Genomic DNA, 23,761 nt, shown 5'->3' on the forward strand with positions numbered 1-23,761 from the left:
TTTATAGGAAGGCCGTTAACTTAGGTCCAACTATCAGGAACTTGCCTTTGAGTACTTCCTTTTTTGACAGTTATTGCTCTTTTCTTCTCTGATACAGACAGTGACTGTCCCTACTGAAGGCCCCAGCAGTACTCCAGCCAGGTGTGGAAAGCTGGTCACGATTCTACGCTACTTGGTTCATTTTCTACACAGCAATAGAAGAACCTTCCTGAGACTGCTATTACCATACCCGCCTGTCATCTTGCCAAGGCTGGCCAATGTATGTTTTGGCATAGGCTGTCATGGAGGCCATGGTGGAGGAAAACGAAAGGGGGGACAGATGTTGAGGCCCCAAAGGCCACAGTGAGAACAGTTCAGTTCCTGAGGTGCCAAGACAAAGGGGGCACTGTCCTGCACCCAGGATTACAATGAGCCACATATCCAGCCCAAGAGCCAGGAGGTATTCTTCCTCTCAGTGTTAGTAATCAAAGCATCCTGACACCAGCAGCCAGTTCTTATGGAATCCTGATCATTATTACCACAGTGGAGGGCTGAACTCGTAGAGAGGCTACCCTCCTTCGTTAGTCACCCAAGCCTGTGAACTATGATTGTCAGTTGTATGTGGGTCATCTGCCCACTTAGGATGCAATTTTTGATGAGACAGACATGCCAGATGTCCAATTCCCCCGTGATCAGGTATGAGCCTTGTCCAGCCCTTTTCCTCAGGGAAGCAATGTCAGATGAAAGACTTAGAGTTGCCCAAACTGGCTAGTCAGTTTGTACTGCCACATGTACAGTGTTGGTGATAACTGAGAAAGGTTAGAACATTGTGTTGCATTTTGAATTTCTACCATCGTTGGAACCAGGTCTAGTATTATCAGCCCCAGACCCAACCTGTGTGTGAGGCCTAAACAAAGCCTGAGCACTTCAGCTAAGACGACCCACCAAGGTGCCACCTTTAGCCTAACCCCTTTGATAAGCTGGCCCAGGTGCCAGTAACTCCATTGTCAGAAACAGACCCCATCCCTTCTAGTGGTGCTGCTGCCTTTTGGGCACAGAATCCAGCCCACAGACCCCTGCATGGTTCCCTTTTTGCCGTCCTGTGACATGGGTAGTAAGAGGGAAGCATTTGGCTGAGGCAACTCATTCATTCAGAATAAATTCACAGCTGCTTAAATTTTGTCAACAGGCCGGGCACATTGGCTCACGCCTGTATTCCCAGCACTTTGGGAGGCTGAGGCGGGCGAATCACGAAGTCAGGAGTTCGAGACCAGCCTACAACATAGTGAAACCCTGTCTCTACTGAAAATACAAAAATTAGCCAGGTGTGGTGGTGCACACCTCTAATTCCAGCTGCTTGGGAGACTGGGGCAGGAGAATCGCTTGAACCTGGGAGGCAGAGGTTGCAGTGAGCCAAGATCGCACCACTGCACTCCAGCCTGGGCAACAGGGCAAGACTCCATCTCAAAAAAAAAAAATTTGTCAGCAGAGGCATAACTGAATGAAGAAACCAGTTTTCTTTTTCAATGTCCTTTTTTTCTTTTGGGCAGAGCTGAGGCTTCAAAGACCTCAGAGGACTTCTCTCAGTACTCACAGAAACCTCCTACACCCTCAGATGGCACAAAGGGACCGTTTTCTTACTCTTAGTCTGAGTGACTGCCAAGAAGGAAGGCAAAGGTAGAGGAACTGGATCTCTGGCTCTCCACATAGCTTCTGATCTCAGACCTTATTAAAACCCTTTCTGGGCCCAAAGACAAAGCTCACATGAACAAATGATTCTGAGTCATGAATGAAAAATCTTGCTTGAGTCATGAATGAATTCAGAGATAGACAGGTAAGCATGCACTCTTATTTGGGAAAGATGGTGTTGATTTGAGATATATCGTTAAGTATAGTAAGAATATATTAAGAGAATATGAAGCTTTAGAAAAATTTAGAAACACTCATAATTCTCTTTGTTCGATAAGAAGGAGCTTCTATTCACCTCAGGGTCAATTGCTTTTCCTGATAGCTTGTTTTCTGACTGAGTTATGAGATTTTTGTTTTCTTTTTGCTTGGGTAGTGGGGAGAATTTCATTGAGAAATCACCCTCAATGAAATCGATTTGTATTTCATTGATTTGGATCATTTACCTTACTAGCCTCTTCCCTGTGAAATGCTTGCTTTGGCCTGATCATCCTCAGGACTCAGTTCAATGTGATGTGATATGTCTTTGTATAAGCTGGGCACCTAACCCTACATGCCTTACCTTTCATGCTACCTTGCCCACCCAAAAATGGTCTTAAATGGTGGCTGTGGGATTCAGTGGCCAGACTGGGACAAAGCCTTTGCTTTGGGTCTCCGGAAAGATTTTCTTCACTGTAGTAAGATGTGAACTGTTCCAAAGAGGGAAGTCTTTGGACACTGGAGGGGACTGAATTGGAGAAGGAAAGGAAGGATGAAATGAATACCAGGTACACAGACCCCTGCAGGAAGTTGTTCAGCACAATGAATCACCAAATATTTTAGAGATAAAATTTCAACAAAAATTTGAGACAAACATTTTGTGCTTAGTACTGTGCCAATGGGTGTGAAACATATAAAAGAAATATAAGAGCCTGGGCACAGTGGCTCACACCTGTAATCCCAGCACTTTGGGAGGCCGAGGTGGGTGGATCCCCTAGGCTGGGAGTTGGAGAGCAGCCTGGCTAACTTGATGAAACCCTGTCTTTACTAAAAATACAAAATTAGCTGGGCATGGTGGTGCATGCCTGTGATCCCAGGTACCCAGGAATCTGAGACAAGAGAATTCCTTGAACCCAGGAGGTGGAGGTTGCCGTGAGCTGGGATCACACCATTGCACTCCAGCCTGGGTGACAAAGTGAGACTCTGTCTCCAAAAAAAACCAAAAAAACAAACAAAAAAAAATATAAGAGAAGGTCCTTATACAGGCCTTTTGCAGAGGAACTTTTGCTGTATACAAGGGTTACTGGACTTACGGGCATGAGACAGCATTGTAGCCCCAGCTAGTAGGTTGCCTTGAGTAGGTGGAATTGACCTTGATCAGAGAAGAGGGTGAAGGTGTATTCTGAAGGAAAACTACATGAATGAAGGGATGGAAGTGAGAAGAGGATCTGCGGCAGGTGTGATGATGTTTAGCCATCATGAGCTCCTTTACCAGGGAGTTTGGTCAGCTGTGGGGTGTTTTGGCCTCCATCCTTGCTCTGGAACATGAAGAAATGAAAGGTATGCTTAATGAGCATTAGTTGGAAATGGAAAAAAAAAAAAAAAAAAAAAAAAGCAGAAGGATTAGAGTAACAGGATGAGCTGAGATTCCAGGGCTTTGGCATAATACATTCACATGGTTCAAAATCCAAAAAGTACAGAAGGATATACGTATTCTGAAGAAACCGCCTTCCACGCTTGTCCCCCAGCCACTCAGGTTTTCTGCTGGAGGCAAAGCTACTGCTTCCTTGGGTATAACTCTGAAAATGGTCTCTGCAGAGACAAGCAAATGTGCTTATGTACTTTTAAAAAATAAAATGATAAAATAGTGCATAGACTTTGTCCTTTGCTTTTTCACTTAACACATCATGAAGATTGTCCCATATTGCTTGTAAAGCACTTTCTCATTTGTCTTTATGGCCATATAGTATCTTACTGAGTGAATGTGCTTTTATTTATGTAATCAGCCCATTAGTGAACATTTAGGTTTTTCCAGCCTTTTGCTATTATAAACAATGTGACAAAGGATCACACTATAAATGTAAACATGTCATTTTGCACATGGATGATTATATCTGTTAGATAAATTACTAGAATGCAATATCAGGCCCCACATATACAAAACATGTATGATTTTGTTAGGTACTGTCAAGCTGTAGAGGTGGTAATAGTTTAATCTCCAGTGTGTTGTGCACTCTAGCCAATGTACATATTATCAGACTTTTTGATCTTTGATGATCTGACTAATAAAACAGTAGTTTTACATGACTTTTTTTTTTTTTTGAGATGGAGTCTTTTTCTGTTGCCCAGGCTGGAGTGCAATGACACTGTCTCGGCTCACTGCACCCTCTGTCTCCCGGGTTCAAGTGATTCTCCTGCCTCAGTTTTTCAAGTAGCTGGGATTACAGGTGCGTGCCACCACGCCCAGCTACTTTTTTGTATTTTTAGTAGAGACGGGGTTTCACCACATTGGCCAGCCTGGTCTTGAACTCCAGACCTGAGGTGATCCACCCACCTCAGCCTCCCAAAGTGCTGGGATTGTACAGGCGTGAGCCACCACACCCGGCGACGTGTTTTTTTGTTTGTCTGTTTTAATGAATGAGGTTGAACATTTGTTCATATGTTTAAAACCAATTTGTGATTGTGCAGGATGGCTCGTGTCTGTAATCCCAGCACTTTGGGATGCCAAGGTGGCTTGAGCCCAGAATTTGAGACCAGCCTGAGCAACCATATGTAGACCCCACGGCTACATGAGCATGGTGGTGTGTACCTGTGGTCCCCGCTACTTGAAAGGCTGAGGTGGGAGAATCCCTTGAGCCAAGAAGTGAGTGAGCCATGATCGTGCAGTCCCAGGTGGAGCAACAGAGCCAGGCTCTATCTCAAAAAAACAAAAAAACCCAACATGGAGAAATCCCGTCTCTACTAAAAATACTCTACTAAAAATTAGCCGGGTGTGGTGGTGCATGCCTGTAATCCCAGCTACTCAGGAGGCTGAGGCAGGAGAATTGCTTGAACCCAGGAGGCACAGGTTGCGGTGAGCTGAGATTGCGACATTGCACTCCGGCCTGGGCAACGACAACAAAACTCTATCTCAAAAAAAGAAAAGAAAAACCACCATTTGGGTTACCTTTTGCATAAACCGTCTGTATCCTTTTTCTAATGTTTCCACTGGGTTGGTTTTTCTTTCTTTTTTTTTTTTTTTGAGACGGAGTCTCACTCTGTTGCCCAGGCTGGAGTGCAGTGGTGTAATCTCAGCCTACTGCAACTTCCACCTCCCAGGTTGAAGCAATTCTCGTGCCTCAGCCACCTGAGTAGCTGGGATTACAGGCATGTGCCATTATATCCAGCTAATTTTTGTACTTTTTAGTAGACATTGGGTTTCGCCATGTTGGCCAGGCCGGTCTTGAACTCCTGACCTCAAGAGATCCTCCTGCCTTTATCTCCCAAAGTACTAGGATTACAGGCGTGGGCCACCATGCTCGGCTGGTTTTTCTTTTTTGCCTTAATGATTTTTTTTTTATCTGAGATTAAACTTTAGTAAAGGTACTTTTCCAGAAAATTCAGTAAATATGGTAATACAGGAAGAAACTTAGGCTCATAAGTCTTTTAAATTTTTACATAATCTTTAATGATGTTGATCAGGAAATTCTTTCATTGGTAGAATTACTTCTCCAGTCTGCAGAATTGTATCACCTGGGAATATTCTGGGCTTCTTTTCAACGATGCCATATGGTTTTTTTAGATACATGATAGTTCGCGGTGCTCTATATGTTCAGAGAAACTTCTCTAGTAACGAACTGTAGAAATGATGGTTTTTTTAAAAAAAAACAGTAGAGACAGGGTCTCCTCATGTTGCCCTGGCTGCTCTTGAACTCCTGAGCTCAACAATCCTCCTGCCTCAGCTTCCCAAAGTGCTGGGATTATAGCTGTGAGCCACCACACCTGGTGGTTTTTAGGATTTTAAAAGAACACATTGAAAAATTAGCTCTGTATCTGTGAAATGAGTTACAAACGATTGGCTGTATTTTGGTCAGTTTTTTGTTTTTAATCTGTAGCAGGGGATAGGTTTGGCTGAGCCGAAAGGCCATAGCAAACTGCTTCACTAAACTTCACTCACTCAGAACCCTCAGACTTTAAAGAGCCAGGAAATCGGTATAAAACTTTTGAGATAACAGTAACTAAGCTTTTTGCAGTTTTTCTTAGGACCAGATTAAATAGAAGTTTTCCTTTACAGTATACATTATGGTTGATATCGCTGGAGTTCAACCTTTTTTTGTGGTACTGGGAAAAGGTGCGACATTTCCCTTTGCAGGGACACAGATGGAGCTGGAGGCCATTATCTTTAGCAAACTAACACAGAACAGAATCTATATACCACATATCCTCACTTATAAGTGGGAGCTAAATGATGAGAACACATGGACACACAGAAGGGAACAACACACACTGGGGCCTACTGGAAAGTGGAGGGCGGGAGGAGGGAGAGGATCAGGAAAAATAACTAATGGGTACTAGGCCAAATACCTGGCTGATGAAATAACCTGTACAACAAACCCCTGTGACACAAGTTTACCTATGTAACAATCTTGCACGTGTACCCCTGCACTTAAAAGTTAAAGGAAAAAAAGGTATGGCATTTCAACTATTAACTTTGGGGGATTAATATGTGCCTGGGAGATTGACCCTTGTCTGTTTTACAGGGCAAAAGAATGTCTGCTGGATGTTCTCCATCATATGACAACGACAAGAGTGTTCTGGCTTTCAGAGGAATCCCTGTACGTATCCCCCACACCTTGGTACCTTCTGCCAGGGCTTTTGTTGTGTGTTACTGTGTGGTGCCAGAACTATGCTAGACACTGGGGACACAAGGGTGGCGTAGACCTTAGCTTCCAGGAGCTCACACTTGAGGGGACTGAGGGGAGGATATATGGAACACAAACATACAGAACAACTTCCATTTAATAAGATAATTGCTATAATGAAGCAGGCTATAAAATGCAGAGAAAATACCAAAGGCATACCACAGTCTGAAATGAGTGTATGAATTTTTGTTTATTTACATTCAAGGTGGACATACACTTGTCCCCAACATCACCCAACTTCCACATCATAGTTGAAGTTTTCCAGGTACCTCAATTTAAAATTGACTTCAAGGCCAGGCACAGTGGCTCATGCCTGTAATCCCAGCACTTTGGGAGGCTGAGGCAGGCGGATCACTTGAGGTCAGGAGTTCAAGACCAGCCTGGCCAACACAGTGAAACCCCACCTCTACTGAAAATACAAAAACTAGCTGGGTGTAGTGATCCACACCTGTATTCTCAGCTACTCGGGAGGCTGAGATGGGAGGAGCATTTGAGCCTAGGAGGTGGAGGTTGCAGTGAGCCAAGATCATGCCACTGCACTCCAGCCTGGGCAACAGAGTGAGACTCCATCTCAGAAAGTAAATAAATAAAAAGTAAAAAAAATAAAATTGACTTCAGTCACCCCATCAGGGCACACTAGATCCTTTTGGCCTCCAGTGTCAAGGACATTCAGTACAGTGGATGGGAAGTGTTTGTGTATATGGGGGTATGTGGATTCTATCCTCGCACTAAAGGTCAGCTGCCTCTACAGATCTCAGAGTTGAAGAACCATGGCATTCTCCAGGCTCTGACCACAGAAGCTAATGAATGGGAGCCACGTGGTAAGGTTCCCTTCAGGGCCCTTGGAGTCTGGGTGGGACCCAAGTCAGACCTTCCCATGGATCTGCTGTTCATCATTTGAATTTCTCTCACTCCTTGTCTTTCAGAATTTTGTAGATTTATCATTCGTTGGGGAAAAACAGAATCAACACTGAATTAGGAATCAAAAGACTTGAGTTCTGATCTTCCACTGCTAGTGGTTTACTCTGTGCCTCTGGGCAAGCCATATGATCTCTCATATTAGTATCTCCCTTATCCTCAAAGGGATGTTATGAAAATGAGACACCATATGGGAAAATCCTTTGAAAAGTTGTTCTACTTTATCTGCTTTGCAAGGCGCTTCCCCATACTATATTTAAAGTTCACTTCACTTGCCAAGTGATTACGGAGAAAGGTACAGTCCAACCTGGCCAACATGGTGAAACCCCGTTGTATTAGTCTGTTTTCATGCTGTTGATAAAGACATACCCAAGACTGGGAGGAAAAAGAGGTTTAATGGACTTACAGTTCCACATACCTGGGGAGGTCTCACAAACATGGTGGAAGGCAAGGAGGAGCAGTCACATCTTACATGGATGGTGGCAGGCAAAGAGAGAACTTGTGCAGGGAAACTCCTGTTTTTAAAACCATCAGATCTTGTGAGACTTATTCACTGTCATGAGAACAGCACAGCAAAGACTGGCCCCCATGATTCAATTATGTCCCACTAGGTCCCTCCCACAACACATGGAAATTATGGGACTTAACAAGGTGAGATTTGGGTGGGGACACAGAGCCAAACCACATCACCATCTCTACTAAAAATATTTTAAAAATTAGCCAGGTGTAGTGGTATGCACCTGTAATTCCAGCTACTCTGGAGGCACAAGAATTGCATGAACCCAGAAGATGGAGGTTGCAGTGAACCAAGATTGTAACACTGCACCCATACCTGGCCACTAGAAATATGAACTTTTAAAAAAATAATATATTTTTTTTAGAGACAGGGCCTTGCTCTGTCCCCCAGGCTGGAGTGCAGTGGTGCAATCATAGAACTTGTGGGTTCAAGCAGTCTTCCCACCTCAACCTCCTGAGTAACTGTGTATCACCAGGCCTAGCTAATTTTTTTTTTTTTTAAGAGACAGGTTCGCCGGGCGCAGTGGCTCACACCTGTAACCCCAGTACTTTGGGAGGCCGAGGCAGGCAAATCACGAGGTCAGGAGTTCAAGACCAGCCTGACCAACATGGTTAAACCCCGTCTCTACTAAAAATACAAAAATTAGCTGGGTATGGTGGCGCATGCCGGTAATCCCAGCTACTCAGCAGGCTGAGGCAGGAGAATCGCTTGAACCTGGGAGGGAGAGGTTGCAGTGAGCTGAGATCGTGCCACTGTACTCCAGCCTGGCAGCAAAGCAAGACTCCATCTCAAAAAAAAAAAAAAAGAAAAGAGACAGGTTCTTGCTGTGTTGCTCAGGCTGATCCTCACCTTAGCCTCCCAAGTATCTGGGAATGTAAGTGTGAGCTTCTATGCATAGCTAAAAAACATTCTAATATAGGAACATCATTTGGACATCTGTGAAGTTTCTTTTAAGGGAATTTTATCTTTATGGTGACAAACCCAGCATTAATATATTAATAATTTTTAGTTTAAATGCATATATATATATATATATATATATATATATATATATATATATATATATTTACCCCCTCCCAGGGACAGGGTCTTCCTCTGTTGTCCAGGCTGAAGTGTAGTTTTGTGATTATAGCTCACTCCAGCCTTGAACTCCTGGGCTCCAGCAGGGACTACAGGTCTTGCATTACCATGCCTAGCTAATTTTTAAAAAATTTTATGTAGAGACGGTCTCATTATGTTGCCCAGGCTGGTCTCAAACTCCTAGCTCAAATGATCCTCCCACTTTGGCCTCTCAAAATGCTGAGATTACAGGCATGGTGGCATGTGCCTATGTCTCTGGCTAACTAAAAAAAAAAAGTAAAAAATAAATGTAGGCTGGGCACAGTGACCCACGCCTGTAATCCCAGCACTTTGGGTGGCTGAGGCGGGCGGATCACGAGGTCAGGAGTTCTCTACTAAAAATACAAAAATTAGCCAGGAGAATCACTTGAACCCAGGAGGCAGAGGTTGCAGTGAACCAATATCGCACCACTGCATTCCAGCCTGGGCAACATAAAAAAATAATAATAATATAATAATAAATAAATAAAAATGTAAAAAAAGAATTAATAAGCTGACTCAATTGGCAGTGCTGTTGACTATATGAGTAAGTGGAAGAGAGCTGAAATAAAGGAGACAATTATAAAAAGGAAAAAAGATAACCGAATTAATGTGAGCTGTGTTAATTATCCTGAACATTTGTCCTTTGCCCCCGTGTTCTTCTGTTGGTTGGGGAAAACAGTATTTATGTCACACGTAGGAAGCGTGTGCCTCGTTTCAAGAGAAAAGGAGAAGAAGCTCTTAACGTGGTTTGGGCATTTGTGTTTTCAAGCACCAGCTTGCTATTGCTGGTGGAAACCTTGAACTTTTGCTGACTAACCTGTTTTGACAGCATAATCCCACCCACTTGCCACTGTGGTTCCTGCTCCTGGCTCACAGACTTTGATCAAGCTGTGTGTTGGCAAGGGCGTATGGGGTTGGGGAGGGATTGGTTAAGTTGCTGGTACATGAGGCTCTGACAGGTGAAGAATTAATAAATCAATAAAGCTGCATGAAGGTAAAAGGGTGAAGGATCCTGTTCAACTTCACAATAAGCATTGCGTCCTGCTGTTCTACTCATCCCCTAACCCCCTTTTTTTTTTTTGAAACAGAGTCTCACTCTTGCCGCCCAGGTTGGAGTGCAATGGCGCAATCTTGGTTCACTGCAACCTCCACCTCCCGGGTTCAAGTGATTCTCCTGCCTCAGCCTCCCAACTAGCTGGGATTACAGGCACCCACCACTGTACCTGGCTAATTTTTTTGTTTGTTTTTTGTTTTTTGTTTTTTTAGTAGAGACAGGGTTTCACCATGTTGGCCAGGCTGGTCTCGAACTCCTGATCTCAGGTGATCCACCCACCTCAGCGTCCCATAGTGCTAGGATTACAGGCGTGAGCCACTGCATCCAGCCTTCTCTTCCCTTTGTGTTCAGCCACTTTGTCCCTCCTTTTTAGCTCTTATGCTGAAAGCAAGTTTTATTTTCTTGATCATCCAAGGTTGAATATTCTCTTAAAGCTGTCTTAGAAACTCCAAGGCTCAGTGTCTGCTACTCCGGAGTGGAGCGGGTGAGATGGAATTTCCTAGAGGTCCAGACATTTAGGACCCTGGACCCATCTCACCCGCTGCCTCTGGCCATTGCCGTGCTGGACCTGAGACCACACCTGTGTTGATGATAGTGGCTTACCTTTGGGCCACATTCTGTCCTAGGAAGTAGAAGAATTACCCCATCCTCACAACAGCCCCATGAGGGGTTACAGTTGATAAGTAACTTGCTTGAAGACATACAGCTAGTAAGAGGCAGAGATGAAGCATTCACATGTAGTTTGGCTCTCAAGTGTACTTTCAGTAACTATCCTCTACTGCTTCCCAGCTGCTTTCTCTTCCTTATTATCTATTAGTGTCTGGTAGCATTTCATTTAATCTGCAGGTATATTCTCCCTACCATTTATTGCCATGTGATGTCCTCAGCCAAGATTGTGAGGCAGAGAGGAGCTGTCCTAACCTACTTTACCACTGAGGCTGGAGAGGTCATATTTTTGGTATTAAACTGGAGTCTCTCCATTCTTCACATTGTTGATGTCCTCTGTAGCAAATTGGAAAAGTCAGTGACAGAAGATGCCGCTAGCAGTTTGAGCCAGAGAGTGACAGCTCTGGTTTGGAGAAAAGGGCTGGGTGGTGGCTTTAGAAAGCCCATCCTTCTGCTTTTTTTCTCCCCCTTGTATTCTGCTTTCATTCATTCATTCATTTATCAAACATTCGTTGAGCACCTATTATGTGTCAAGCTCTGTGCTAGGCTCTGGAAAACCTGGCCCTATGTAGCTCACCATGGAGCAGGAGAAACAATGACTAGTCTATGATAAGCATGGGTTGTCAGGGTCTCACAGAGCAGTGACCCCTCATCTGGACCCATGAGATCAAAGAAGGCATCCAGGAGAGGATGGTGTCAGAGCTAACTGAAGAATGAGAAGGAGCTGTACCAGCAGGGGTTGGAACTGATGGTGGCAGTGCCTGGAGTCTTGATTCCAGCAGAGGGAGAGCAGTCTGTGAAAAGGCACCAAGGGTGGGAGAAGGCAGAGCACATGGAGGAACTTCAGGTAGTTCTGGATGGCCCTGGGGCAAAGCTAGAGAGGTAAGAAGAATCGGCCGGGCGCGCGGTGGCTCAAGCCTGTAATCCTAGCACTTTGGGAGGCTGAGATGGGCGAATCACGAGGTCAGGAGATCGAGACCATCCTGGCTAACGCAGTGAAACCCCGTCTCTACTAAAAAATAAAAAAAAAACTAGCCGGGCGAGGTAGCGGGCGTCTGTAGTCCCACCTACTCGGGAGGCTGAGACAGGAGAATGGCCTAAACCCGGGAGGCAGAGCTTGCAATGAGCTGAGATCCGGCCACTGTACTCCAGCCTGGGCGACAGAGCAAGACTCCGTCTCAAAAAAAAAAAAAAAAAAAAAAGAAGAATCTACAAATGTTCCTCGAGTTAAGGAACTTCCATCCCAATAAACCCATTTGGAAGCAAAAAATATAAGTCGAAAGTGCATTTAAGGCTGGTCCGAGTAGAATGATGTTTACAACGAATTGATCACAACCAGTTACAGATGTTTCTGTTCCTTCTCCACTCCCACTGCTTCACCTGACTAGCCTTTAAAAAAACAAAAAATTTAAAAACAAAAAGAAAAGAAAAGAAAAATGCATTTAATATCCTGATAAATCCATCTAAAAGTCAAACAATTGTAAGTGGAACTGTCACGAGTTAGGAACCATCTGTAGATCGTGAAATTATGTGGATACTGTGCTGTAGAGTATGGGTTTTATCTTGAGGACTGTGGAGAATCCCTGGAGGGTTTTGAGCAGTGATGTCTGATCTTACTTTTCTTTTTTTTTTAAGGCGGAGTCTCACTCTGTCGCCCAGGCTGGAGTGCAGTGCCATGATCGCTGCTCACTGCAAGCTCCGCCTCCCGGGTTCACGCATTCTCCTGCCTCAGCCTCTGGAGTAGCTGGGACTACAGGCGCCTGCCACCATGCCCAGCTTATTTTTTGTATTTTTAGTAGAGACGGGGTTTCACTGTGTTAGCCAGGATGGTCTTAATCTCCTGACCTTGTGATCCGCCCGCCTTGGCCTCCCAAAGTGCTAGAATTACAGGCGTGAGCCACCGCGCCTGGCCCGATCTTACTTTTCGAAAGCTCACTCTAGCAAACCTGTGAGGAGAGGATCAGAGGGTGTTAAGACCCAAGGCAGCCGGATGTGGTAGTGCATGCCTGTAGTCCCAGGTGCTCAGGAGGCTGAGGCAGGAGGATTGCTTGAGTCCAGGAGTTCTGGGCTGTAGTGTGCTGTGCTGATCAGGTGGCCCCACTAAGTTCAGCATCAATATGGGGACCACCCAGGAGTGGGGGACCACCAGGTGGCCTAAGGAAGGGTGAACTGGCACAGGTCAGAAATGGAGCAGTTCAAAAATCCTGTGCTGATCAATAGTGGGATCATGCCTGTGAATAGCCACTGTACTTCAGTCTGGGCAACACAGTGAGACCCCATCTCTTAAAAAAAAAAATTAGGCCCAAGGCAGGCAGACAAGGCTGGGGTCTGCAGTAGAGGCCCAGACATACCTAGATCTCAGAGGGTCTCCTTTTCTCCCACTATTGCAGTTGTGAGTACAGAGGTGGTCAGAGCCCAAGAAGAATGGGAAGCTGTGGACACCATCCAGCCAGAGACAGGTAACTGTAGGAATGCTGCTGTCTCCCCATAGCCCCTCTGCCAGCAAAGGCAACATTCACACATATGGCAAATGTTTCTGTGAGTCTGGGACTAGGAGACAGAATTCCTAAGAGTGCTCATTTTAACTATATAACATAGATTACAATATCTTTTTCAAATCCGAATATGATGACATCCTATCTATGGAGGAAACCAGAGTGAAGGCCATGGAGAAAGGGCTACCATCCCTGTCCATCTTCCACCCAGCCGTGAGAGAAGACAGGGTTGACCTTGGTTAGGGCAGCTTCTACAGAGTGGCGAGGTTGGGCAGGAGGGTGGAGACAGGGCCCCTGTGTGAGGCTGCTCAGGTTGTTTACTGCACAAGGAAATCCCTGGGGATGGGAGCTGAAGCAATCTGCTGGAAGGCTCTGAAGGCTGAATAAAAATTGTCTCCTGTTTCTTTCTAAGAGGTTTGGATGAAGCAATAGAACTAGGACTTATATCTAGCCTGAGCCTCTATTGAGCTCCTGGGGCCAGTGAATAGTATCAGCCATCACCTATATTGCTAACTCATCAGTTAATTCCCTATTGGCTATAACAGAGGTGTGTGGTTGGGGGTTCCTATACAGGGTGTAAGAAGGGAAGAGTGGAAATTAGGAAAGGCCCCTAAACAGACTGGTTGCATGCTCTTATGTGGGTACCCACCCCAGGCAGTGACTTGCCCCCTCACAGATGAGAGAATTTAGGGATCGCCTTGTGGGGCAGATCTGCCCCATACTCACTGCAGAGGTTGGCCTAGCACGACTGAATAGCCTAGTCCAAAAAGAGAGTCATCTTCGCAGATAATGCCAGCCTCTTGAAAGAAGATTGGTTGTAGCTGTAGGTGTCTGATGTTCAACTGAAAGTCAGTGCTTGGCTTGGAGGTGACAAGTAGGAGGACCTCAGTAAATGTTTGCTGACAGAATGACTCCTATAAATCCTGGCATGTCTTCCCTTTTGCCACAGGGAGCCAGGCTAACTCAGAGCAGCCTGGGCAGCTAATCTCCTTCAGTGAGGCCCTGCAGTACTTCCAGACTGTGGACCTTTCCTCCTTCAAGGTATGATGGTAGCAGGGTTTGGAGTCTCAAGCCTTTTCCCTAGGAGCCAAGCTTCTGTCCCACCAGGATAGGGCACTGGGCAAGCAAATCTCCCCTAAGATCTTGGTGCCCAGGATCATGGGTGGCCTAGGACCCATACTTCATTTGGGGCCTTGGTAGCTTTTGTGGGACTGTGCCCTTACAGCTCCTGTGGCCCTGTCGTTCAGGGGCCTGTATAGCTGTTTCTCTACTCTTCCCTTTTAGGGATGGGGACATCTAGAATCAAGTACTAGGCAAGGCATACTGTTGAGGGAGCTGAGTAATTCATGGCCAGTGGAGGAAAACCTTCCATTCCCTCAAGGAACCAGAAGCTATTTAGGAATTTAAGAAAGATATAAGTTGGAAAAAGAAGAAATATTTGGGGGAATAAATGCTAGGGGTGGGTTAGGTGCTGGGCATAGTGGCTCACACCTGTAATACCAGCACTTTTGGAGGAGTTTGACGTGAGGGGGTCACTTGAGTTCAAACCTACAGTAAGCTATGATCACACCTGGGCAACAGAGTAGGACCCTGTCTCTGTAAAAAATAAAAAAAACTGGGGAGCTTTCTGGGACATATTGAGTAACAATACATTTAGATAAATGTGATTTCAGGTCTTCTACCTAAATCCTGGCTCAGGGGAGAGAGGCTAAAAAGATAGGAACCAAGTTGTTTTATAGGACCCAGAGAGCCAAAAGCTACCGAAATCAGAATGTTCTAAGGCTTGTAGTAGTGACCCTGGGCCATGAGAAGCCAACATGACCTCACTTGGGAAGTGCTGGTTGTGACCAAAAGATCCCAGCTACCCCTCAGAGTCATCTAACTCCAGTGAGTCCCCACCTCCTGGGAAACCTGTCCTGGCATTTGTCTGACTGCCTGGGGGAGCTGGGCATGTGTAACCCCTGTGGGAGTTAGTGGAATAGCTAGTTCTGGAAAAGCCCAGAGGACTAAATGCAAATAATGGCTGATAATACCCACCCTTGGGGATGTCTCTTTCACTTTGCAAAAAATCTGGGAGCTGGAAGAGCCCGGCTCTAGAGACAACAGGTGCCTTGCAACTTCTGCCTCCTTCCCCTGGCCCAAAGACCAGCCAGCTAGCTGGGGGAATTACTTTCTGCAAGCGCTGCCTCTAGTCTGAGCCTGATGGGAAGTTGGTTAAGGGAGATGAAGCAGCACTCTGCCCATTGCCTGCAACTTCTTCCCCAGAAAAGAATCCAGCCAACTATTCGAAGGACTGGGCTCGCTGCCCTTCGACACTACCTCTTCGGGCCTCCAAAGCTCCACCAGGGCCTTCGGGAAGAAAGGGACTTGGTCCTGACCATTGCTCAATGTGAGTGCAATGTGAGCCCACAGGGGAGTTGCTGCATCTGCAGTGAGGCAAGACCCTGTGTGCTGATGCTGTTGCTGAGGCTAAGCCAGGAATATTGCATGTACCGTGGTTGGCGGGTGAGAGTGGGAGCTGAGAATTGGAAGTCTTGAGCACAGTCCAGATCTCACATTCTCTGAGAAGCACCCAGTTCTCCCATGAGGGGCAATCTGGCAGACAGTGTGGGTGTGTTTTGGGGCAGGTGGCCTGGATAGCCAAGACCCAGTGCATGGCCGAGTCCTCCAGACCATCTATAAGAAGCTGACCGGCTCCAAGTTTGACTGTGCCCTTCATGGAGACCACTGGGAGGACCTGGGCTTTCAGGGTAAGAGGGAGGAGCAGCTCATCTTCTTTTTCATGCCTCTGATTCCAGGACTAGAGTGAGAGGCCAGGTCGTTCTCATCCAGCACTATGAGGGGGAAGATCTCAGGGGAGTATTCTGGGAGGAGGGTGTAGCAAATGCAAAAGCCGTGAGGGGGCGCCTGCTTTCTCTGCTTGAAAAATAGCCAGAGTAGGTCTGGCGTGGTGGCTCATTCCTGTAATCCCAGCACTTTGGGAGGCTGAGGAGGGTGGATCACTTGAGGTCTGGAGTTCGAGACCAGCCTGGCCAACATGGTGAAACCCCATCTCTACTAAAAATACAAAAATTAGGGCCGGGTGCGGTGACTTATGCCTGTAATCCCAGCACTTTGGGAGGCTGAGGTAAGTGGATCATGAGGTCAAGAGTTTGAGACCAGCCTGGCCAACATAGTGTAACCCATCTCTACTAAAAATAGAAAATTTAGCCAGGCATGGTGGTGTGCACCTGTAATCTCAGCTACTCAGGAGGCTGAGGCAGGAGAATTGCTTGAACCTGGGAGGCGGAGGTTGCAGTGAGCTGAGATTGTACCATGGTACTCCAGCCTGGGCGACAGAGCAAGACTCTGTATCGGAAAAAAATAAAAAATAAAAATTAGCCAGGCATGGTGGCATGTGCCTGTAATCTCAGCTACTCAGGAGGCTGAGGCAGGAAAATCACTTGAACCAGGGAAGCAGAGGTTGCAGTGAATGGAGATCGCACCACTGCACTCCAGCCTAGGTGACAAAGGGAGACTCTGTCTCAGAAAAGAAAAATAGCGGGAGTGTGGTTGAGGTGGAGACGAAAGTGACAGGAGAAAAGATCACTTGGTAGTCTTTTAGGCTGTTGTATACATTTACTCTAAGTGCTATGTAAAACACTGGAGTGATGTGACTTAGAATCTGGCATTTTGGGGTTTTTTCCTCTCTAAAAAATATTTATGAAAATTTTATCATATATTATTTTACTTTCTGAGTGAAACAGAATCATTTCACCAGTTTTTAGGTTGTACTATTTTTTTTCAAAACCATATCAAATTGGCCGGGCATGGTTGCTCACGCCTGTAATCCCAGCACTTTGGGAGGCCAAGGCAGGGGGATCACCTGAGGTCAGGAGTTTAAGACCAGCCTGGCCAACATGACAAAACACCATTTCTACTAAAAATACAAAAATTAGCCGGGTGTGGTGGCACGTGCCTGTAGTCCCAGCTACTCAGGAGGCTGAGGCAGGAGAATCACTTGAACCCAGGAAAAAGAGGTTGCAGTGAGCTGGGATTGCACCACTGTACTCAGCCTGGGTGACAGAGTGAGACTCCATCTCAAAAAAAATAAAAATAAAAATAAACAAAACCATATCAAATTATATTGTATAGAATAGGGAAATATCTTAATTTTGAAAGGAAACTTTAAGGCAGGGCACAGTGGCTTACTCCTGTAATCCCAGCACATTGAGAGGCTGAGGCAGGCAGATGACTTGAGGTCGAGTTCAAGACCAGCCTGGCCAACATGGTGAAACCCCATCTCTACTGAAAATGCATAAATTAGCCGGGTGTAGTGGCATGCATGTGTAATCCCAGCTACTCAGGAGGCTGAGGCAGGAGAATCGCTTGAACCTGGGAGGTGGAGGTTGAACCCAAGATCACACCACTGCACTCCAGCCTGGGTGACAGAACAAGACTCTGTCTCAAAAAAATTTTTTAAAAATTTAAAAAAAAGATAAAAGGAAACGTTATGTACTCCTAATTAACTGGTGGTCTGTTGGTGTGGCAACATGGTTATGTCCCTGTTCCCTCTCTCATCTATCATGTAATCGTCTTAAATGTATCCTCTCTATATATAGAGAATTGCACCAGCAATGTTAAGATTTTTGTTTCAATCAACAAACATAATTTTTTGGAGGAGGGGTTCTCGTGAAGAACCAGAAAACCTGCTAGACAAATTATAAAAGAGCTGTGACACTGCAATAAATGTAATTTCTAAATCTCTGGAGAAAAAGGAAAATCTGGGCCAGGCACGGTGGCTCACGCCTGTAATCCCAGCTTGGGCAACAGAGTGAGACTTGGTCTCAAAAAAAAGAAAAAGAAAAATGTTGTGTTTACTCTTTCCATTGTTTGTTCTTCCTTCCTAATATTCCAAAGTTCCCTCTTTTATGTTTTTTCTATTTCAAGGACTTCCTTTAGTTATTATCTTAGGATAGGTCTGCTGGCTATAAATTGTCTTTGTTTTCCTTCATCTGAGAATGTCTCAATTTCCTCTTCACTTCTGAATTCTGTGGATATAAAATTCCAGGTTGACACTTCTTTTTATTCAGCACTTGAAAATGTGCTGCTTCCTTCTGGCCTACATAGTTTCTGATGAGAAATCCACTGTCATTTGAATGATCTCTCCCTCGTAAGTAAGGAGTTCATAGTCTCTTTCTGCTTTCAAAATCTTTTCTGTGCCAGGCATGGTGGCTCACACTTGTAATCCCAGCACTTTGGGAGGCCGAGACAGGAGGATTGCTTGAGACAAGGAGTTCAAGACCAGCCTGGGCAACATTGCAAGACCCTATCTCTAAAAAAAAAATTTTTTTTTTCTTGAGATGGAGTCTCACTCTGTTGCCCAGGCTGGAGTGCAATGGCACGATCTCAGCTCACTGCAACCTCCACCTCCCGGGTTCAAGCAATTCTCCTGCCTCAGCCTTCTAAGTAGCTGGGACTACAGGCCTGTGCCACCACACCCAGCTTTTTTTTTGTATTTTTTAGCAGAGATGGGGTTTCACCATGTTGGCCAGGCTGGTCTTGAACTCCTGACCTCAAGTGATCCACCTGCATGAGCCTCCCAAAGTGCTGGGATTATAGGCGTGAGCCACCATGCCTGGCCAAAAAAAAAAAAATTTTTTTTAGTAACCAGGTGTGGTGACGCATGCCTGTAGTCCCAGCTACTGGGCAGGCTGAGGCAGAAGGATCGCTTGAGCCCAAGAAGTGGAAGCTGCAGTGAGCTGGGATCACACTACACCCCAGCCTGGGTGACAAAGTGAGACTCTGTCTCAAAAGAAAGATCTTTGCTGGCCGGGCGCAGTGGCTCACGCCTGTAATCCCAGCATTTTGGGAGACCGAGGCAGGTGGATCATGAGGTCAGGAGTTCAAGACCAGCCTGGCCAATATGGCGAAACCCCGTCTCTACTAAAAAAATACAAAAATTAGCTGGGCGTGGTGGCACGTGCCTATAGTCCCAGCTACTTGGTAGGTGGAGGCGGAGGTTGCAGCGAGCTGAGATCGCATCACTGCACTCCAGCCTGGGCAACAGAGCAAGACTCTGTCTCAAAAAAAAAAAAAAAATCTTTGCTTTGTCTTTGGTTTTCAGGAATTTGACTGTGATGTGTCATTGTGTGGATTTCTTTGGGCCTCTCTTGTTTGAGGTTAGCTCAGCATCTTGAGTCTGTAGGTTTGTGTCTTTTGCCAAATTTTGTCAATTTTCAGCCATGATTCCTTTGAATACTTTCTTCAACTCCACACTTTGTCCTCTCTTGTGGGATTCCAATGATACAAATGCTATCTTTGTTCATTTTTTAAAATCTTTGTTATAGCCTCAGATCTCTAAGGCTCTGTTCATTTTGGTTTTTGCTTTTCTGTCCCTCTGTTGTTCATATTATGTAATTCTATTGTTACTGTCCCATATTCAAGTTCACTGATTCTTTCCTCTGCTGTCTCTGTTCTCCTGTTGACCCCATCCAGAGAGTTTTTAGTTCTAGTTATTCTGTTTTTCAGTTCTAAAGTTTCTATTTGGTTATTCTTTATATCTGCTGTTTCTTTACTGAAACTTTCTATTCTTTCATTTTTTCGAAGTGTATTTGTTCATAATTGCTTACCAAAGGCATTCTATGGTAGATACTATAGTCATTTTCTATCATTGCTGTAACAAATTACCGCAAACCTAGTGGCTTAAAACAACACAAATTATTATCTTACAGTTTTCTAGTTCAGAAGTCTGACTCAGGTCTCACTGAGAACCTGTGTTCAAGATCAAGGTGTTGGCAGCACAGTGTTCTTTTTGGAGGCTCTGGAGGAGAATCCATTTCCTTGCCTTTTGCAGCTTCTGGAGGCCACCTCCATTCCTCCATCTTCAAAGCCAGAAACAGCATCTCTCTGAGCCCGATTCTTCACAACTCTTTCTCTGGCTCTGGGCTTCTGCCTTTCTTTTACACTTTTAAGGACCTTTCAGATGACATGGGGCCCACCCAGACAGTCCAGGATCATCTCCCTTTCTGCTGATCAGCAACCTTAGTGCTACCTGCAATCTGAATCCCCTTTGCTATGTTACATAACATAGTCATAGCTTCTGGGGACATGGCCATCGTGGGGCAGGGGGATTATTTTGCCTACCACGGCTGCTTTAAATTCCTTGTCAAATAATTCCAACAACTGTGTTATCTCAGTGTTGGTGTCTGTTGATCATCTTTTCTCATTCAAATTGAGAATTACCTAGTTCTTGGTGTAACAAGTGATTTTTTTATTGTATCTTAGACATTTTGGATAGTTTGTATGAGACTCTGGATCTTACTTAAATCTACTTTAGCAGGCCTCCTCTGTTACTGTGCCAGCAGGGGAAGGAGGGACGTCACCTTGTTACTGCCAGGTGGGGGTGGAAGTCCAGGTATCCCATTTGGCTTATACTAATACCAAGTTCGAGACCAGCCTGGCCAACATGGCTGGTGGGGCAGGGGTACCTCGTTACTCTTCCTATGTGACTTCCACATCGCACAGGAGGCAAGGGGGCTCTTTACCCCTGGGAAAGATAAAGTCCCAGCTCCCCGCTGGTCCTTCTCTGACGCTACCCTTGTGGAGCTAAGGGTGCCTTGACAGTCAGGCCAGGATGGAAGTCTAGGGTCCCTACTCCGCTTTTTCTGGAGAAGAGTAGGGATAGGGCCACAGTTTTCTCTGTGGTGTTTTGCTGCAGTAGGGTGGGTGTTGGCTAAAGCTTTCTGTCTTTCTACACTGCCTCTTTCTCCACGCTTTGGCTAGAGAGAGCAGCTTTCCTTGGGGCTTTTTAGTCTGCTCCCATTGGCATTTCTGGGTTGCTGTCTTCTCCAGCACCACTTGGGATATATTAGGCAAAAAGAAACCCAGGAATTCACCAGAGAGTCATTTCTCAGCTCTCAGGATTCTTAATAAGTCTGTCTTCCCTCCTTTCAGAGTCTTCTGTTTATTTTATATAGTAATGTCCAGGGCTTTTAGCTGTACTTAGTGGGAGGAATAGGCAGAAAGTGCATTATTCATCTAGTTCCAGAACTGTAAATGCAGCCTTTTTTGTAAAGGATCGCTCTGATTGTTTTGTGGAAGAGTAACTGTCAAGGGTCATAGACAGCAGCAAGAAAACTAATGTGGGAGGCTGCCCCAGGGCGCTGGGATCCCCATTTGGTACATAGCCCCTGCTTAGCTCATTAGAATGAGCCCCACAAGTGTGGCAGAAAGTGGACCTGTGCTGTCATGCTCTCCTAGCCTGGGAAGAGGCCAGTGTCAGGGCAGCTTCCCATGGCAAGCTCTTAAAGCATTGCTCGCTGCCACACCCTGTTTCCCCATGGCCTCTGTTACAGGAGCGAATCCAGCCACGGACCTGAGAGGCGCAGGCTTCCTTGCCCTCCTGCATCTGCTGTACCTGGTGATGGACTCAAAGACCTTGCTGATGGCACAGGAGATTTTCCGCCTGTCTCGTCACCACATCCAGGTGAGACTTTGGTGGGAAGCCAGAGGAAAGGAAGGGGCTGTGGAGCTAGGACCTGAGTGGCCCAGGGGGCTCCCAGGACAGCTGAGACAAACCAGGAATGGACTTCCCCATCAGTCTGACCTGCATTGAAATATGAGCTCTACTGTTTATTAGCTGTGTAGCTCAAGCAAGTTCCTGAACTCCTCAGAGCCTTGATTCCCTCATCTGCAGAATGGAAATCATAGTGTTGTTAGAAATGCTTGTTCTTTGCTGCCGTAAAGAAATAGCACTTGAACGTTAATTTCTTCAGCAAGGCTATTTTTTTACTTTCTACAGAAAGGGTACACTAGCTAGCAGTTTTGCCACAAGAGTACACTGAATAAAGGAGACAGGGTCATTTATAACTTGACCCGTCTACTTTACTGCTGTGTCCGGTTTCTATGGGCTGGAACGGGACTTCACATTCTGTATTTGTCCTGATTGGCTAGCAACTTAGAACTTTTTAAAAGAGGCAAAGGCAGAGGAGAACAAAGGAAGGGGGAAGTAACTTGTGGAATGCTGAGAAAGGTAAAAAACGCCTTCAAATAAGGATGAGGAACAGGCTATGACTTAATGCTTGCTTGGACTAGTATAAGCACGCCAGGGCAATATTTAGGCTAAATTGTGGGAGCTAAAAACATAAAGTACATTGATTTCTTTATTACGGCTAGTAGATATTTAAGAATGTTAGCAGGGGTCTTTGAATAAATTTTGCTTCTAAGAGAAGTTACTATTTAACTGAAGTAGATGGGGAGGAAAGTCTTTGAAGAGGAACCTCTACTCTCCTTTTTACAGTGTGAGCCCCAAAAATCTGAGGTCTCAGTTAATTTAGAAAGTTTATTTTGCCAAGGTTGAGAACACACGCCCGCCCATGACACAGCCTCAGGAGGTCCTGATGATATGTGCCCAAGATAATAAGAGCACAGCTTGGTTTTATACATTTTAGGGAGACATGAGACATCAATTAACATATGTAAGAATGAACATTCATTCGGTCCAGGCGGGATGACTAGCAGCAAAAGCAGGAGGACTCCGAAGCAGGGAGGGGGCTTCCAGGTCATAGGTAGATAAGAGATAAATGATTACATTTGAATTTCTGATTAGCCTCTCCAAAGGAGGGAATCAGATATGCATTTGTCTCAGTGAGCAGAGGGGCAACTTTGAATAGAATGGGAGGCAGGTTTGCCCTAAGCAGTTCCTGGCTTGACATTTCGCTTTAGCTTAGTGATTTTGGGGGCCCAAGATATTTTCCTTTCACATTTTCCCCCTTTTCTTTTTTGAAATCTTTTGGAGAAAGCATTTTAGAAGAAAATGAATCTTTGGTCTTAGGTTTCATCTGATCTCTTTTTTTTTTTTTTTTTTTTTTTTTTGAGACGGAGTCTCGCTCTGTCACCCAGGCTGGAGTACAGTGGCGCGATCTCGGCTCACTGCAAGCTCCGCCTCCCGGGTTTACGCCATTCTCCTGCCTCAGCCTCCCGAGTAGCTGGGACTACAGGCGCCCACCACCTCGCCCGGCTAGTTTTTTGTATTTTTTAGTAGAGACGGGGTTTCACCGGGTTAGCCAGGATGGTCTCGAGGTCCTGACCTTGTGATCCGCCCGTCTCGGCCTCCCAAAGTGCTGGGATTACAGGCTTGAGCCACCGCGCCCGGCCTCATCTGATCTCTTATAGCTAGGATGGTTTATTCCTAGACGGATAGGTTCTAAGTTGTTAGGAAAGTTCATTTTTGGAAAGTTGTGAAGTCTCATGTCCTATGAAGAGAAAATACGGGGAGGAAGGGAGAAAACAACAAACAAAAGAACAATCCTAGAAAATCAATATAGGCCACATTACTTTGAAGTCTATATATCAGTAAGCAGGTATGAAAGTGGCTTATGTATGTAAATAGGTTGCTGTTATTTTCTTCTGAAGTTGTCTGGCTTCAGTTTGCAGGGCTGCAAGAAAGCACGGCTTAGTTTTCAGTAACTCCAAATTAGGAAAA

At 45.4% G+C, this 23,761-nt stretch overlaps 1 protein-coding gene and 1 non-coding gene across 9 annotated transcripts in view; one reads left to right on the forward strand and one right to left on the reverse strand.

The window, feature by feature from the left end:
• Window positions 1-23,761, forward strand: part of ELMOD3 (ELMO domain containing 3) — a 63,707-nt gene that overhangs the window by 24,964 nt on the left and 14,982 nt on the right. For 2 of the 8 annotated variants that reach the window (XM_009184544.2, XM_017947691.2), the window contains 7 exons: window positions 6,384-6,458; window positions 7,297-7,366; window positions 13,192-13,260; window positions 14,246-14,337; window positions 15,562-15,685; window positions 15,924-16,046; window positions 21,633-21,763. In XM_009184544.2, the coding sequence (XP_009182808.1) occupies window positions 6,393-6,458; window positions 7,297-7,366; window positions 13,192-13,260; window positions 14,246-14,337; window positions 15,562-15,685; window positions 15,924-16,046; window positions 21,633-21,763 (675 nt within the window). In that variant the 5' untranslated portion in view covers window positions 6,384-6,392. Of the gene's footprint in view, window positions 1-97; window positions 676-1,529; window positions 1,814-6,383; window positions 6,459-7,296; window positions 7,367-13,191; window positions 13,261-14,245; window positions 14,338-15,561; window positions 15,686-15,923; window positions 16,047-21,632; window positions 21,764-23,761 lie in introns of all 8 variants that reach the window. The other 6 variants (XM_031655303.1, XM_017947690.3, XM_009184541.4 and 3 more) reach the window with 6 other exon arrangements.
• On the reverse strand, window positions 17,958-18,018 carry LOC116270408. Its single transcript, XR_004178446.1, has one exon. It is a non-coding gene; the product is annotated as a U7 small nuclear RNA (small nuclear RNA).

This window comes from Papio anubis, chromosome 14 (assembly GCF_008728515.1).
Source record: "Papio anubis isolate 15944 chromosome 14, Panubis1.0, whole genome shotgun sequence".
Lineage (NCBI taxonomy): Eukaryota > Metazoa > Chordata > Mammalia > Primates > Cercopithecidae > Papio > Papio anubis.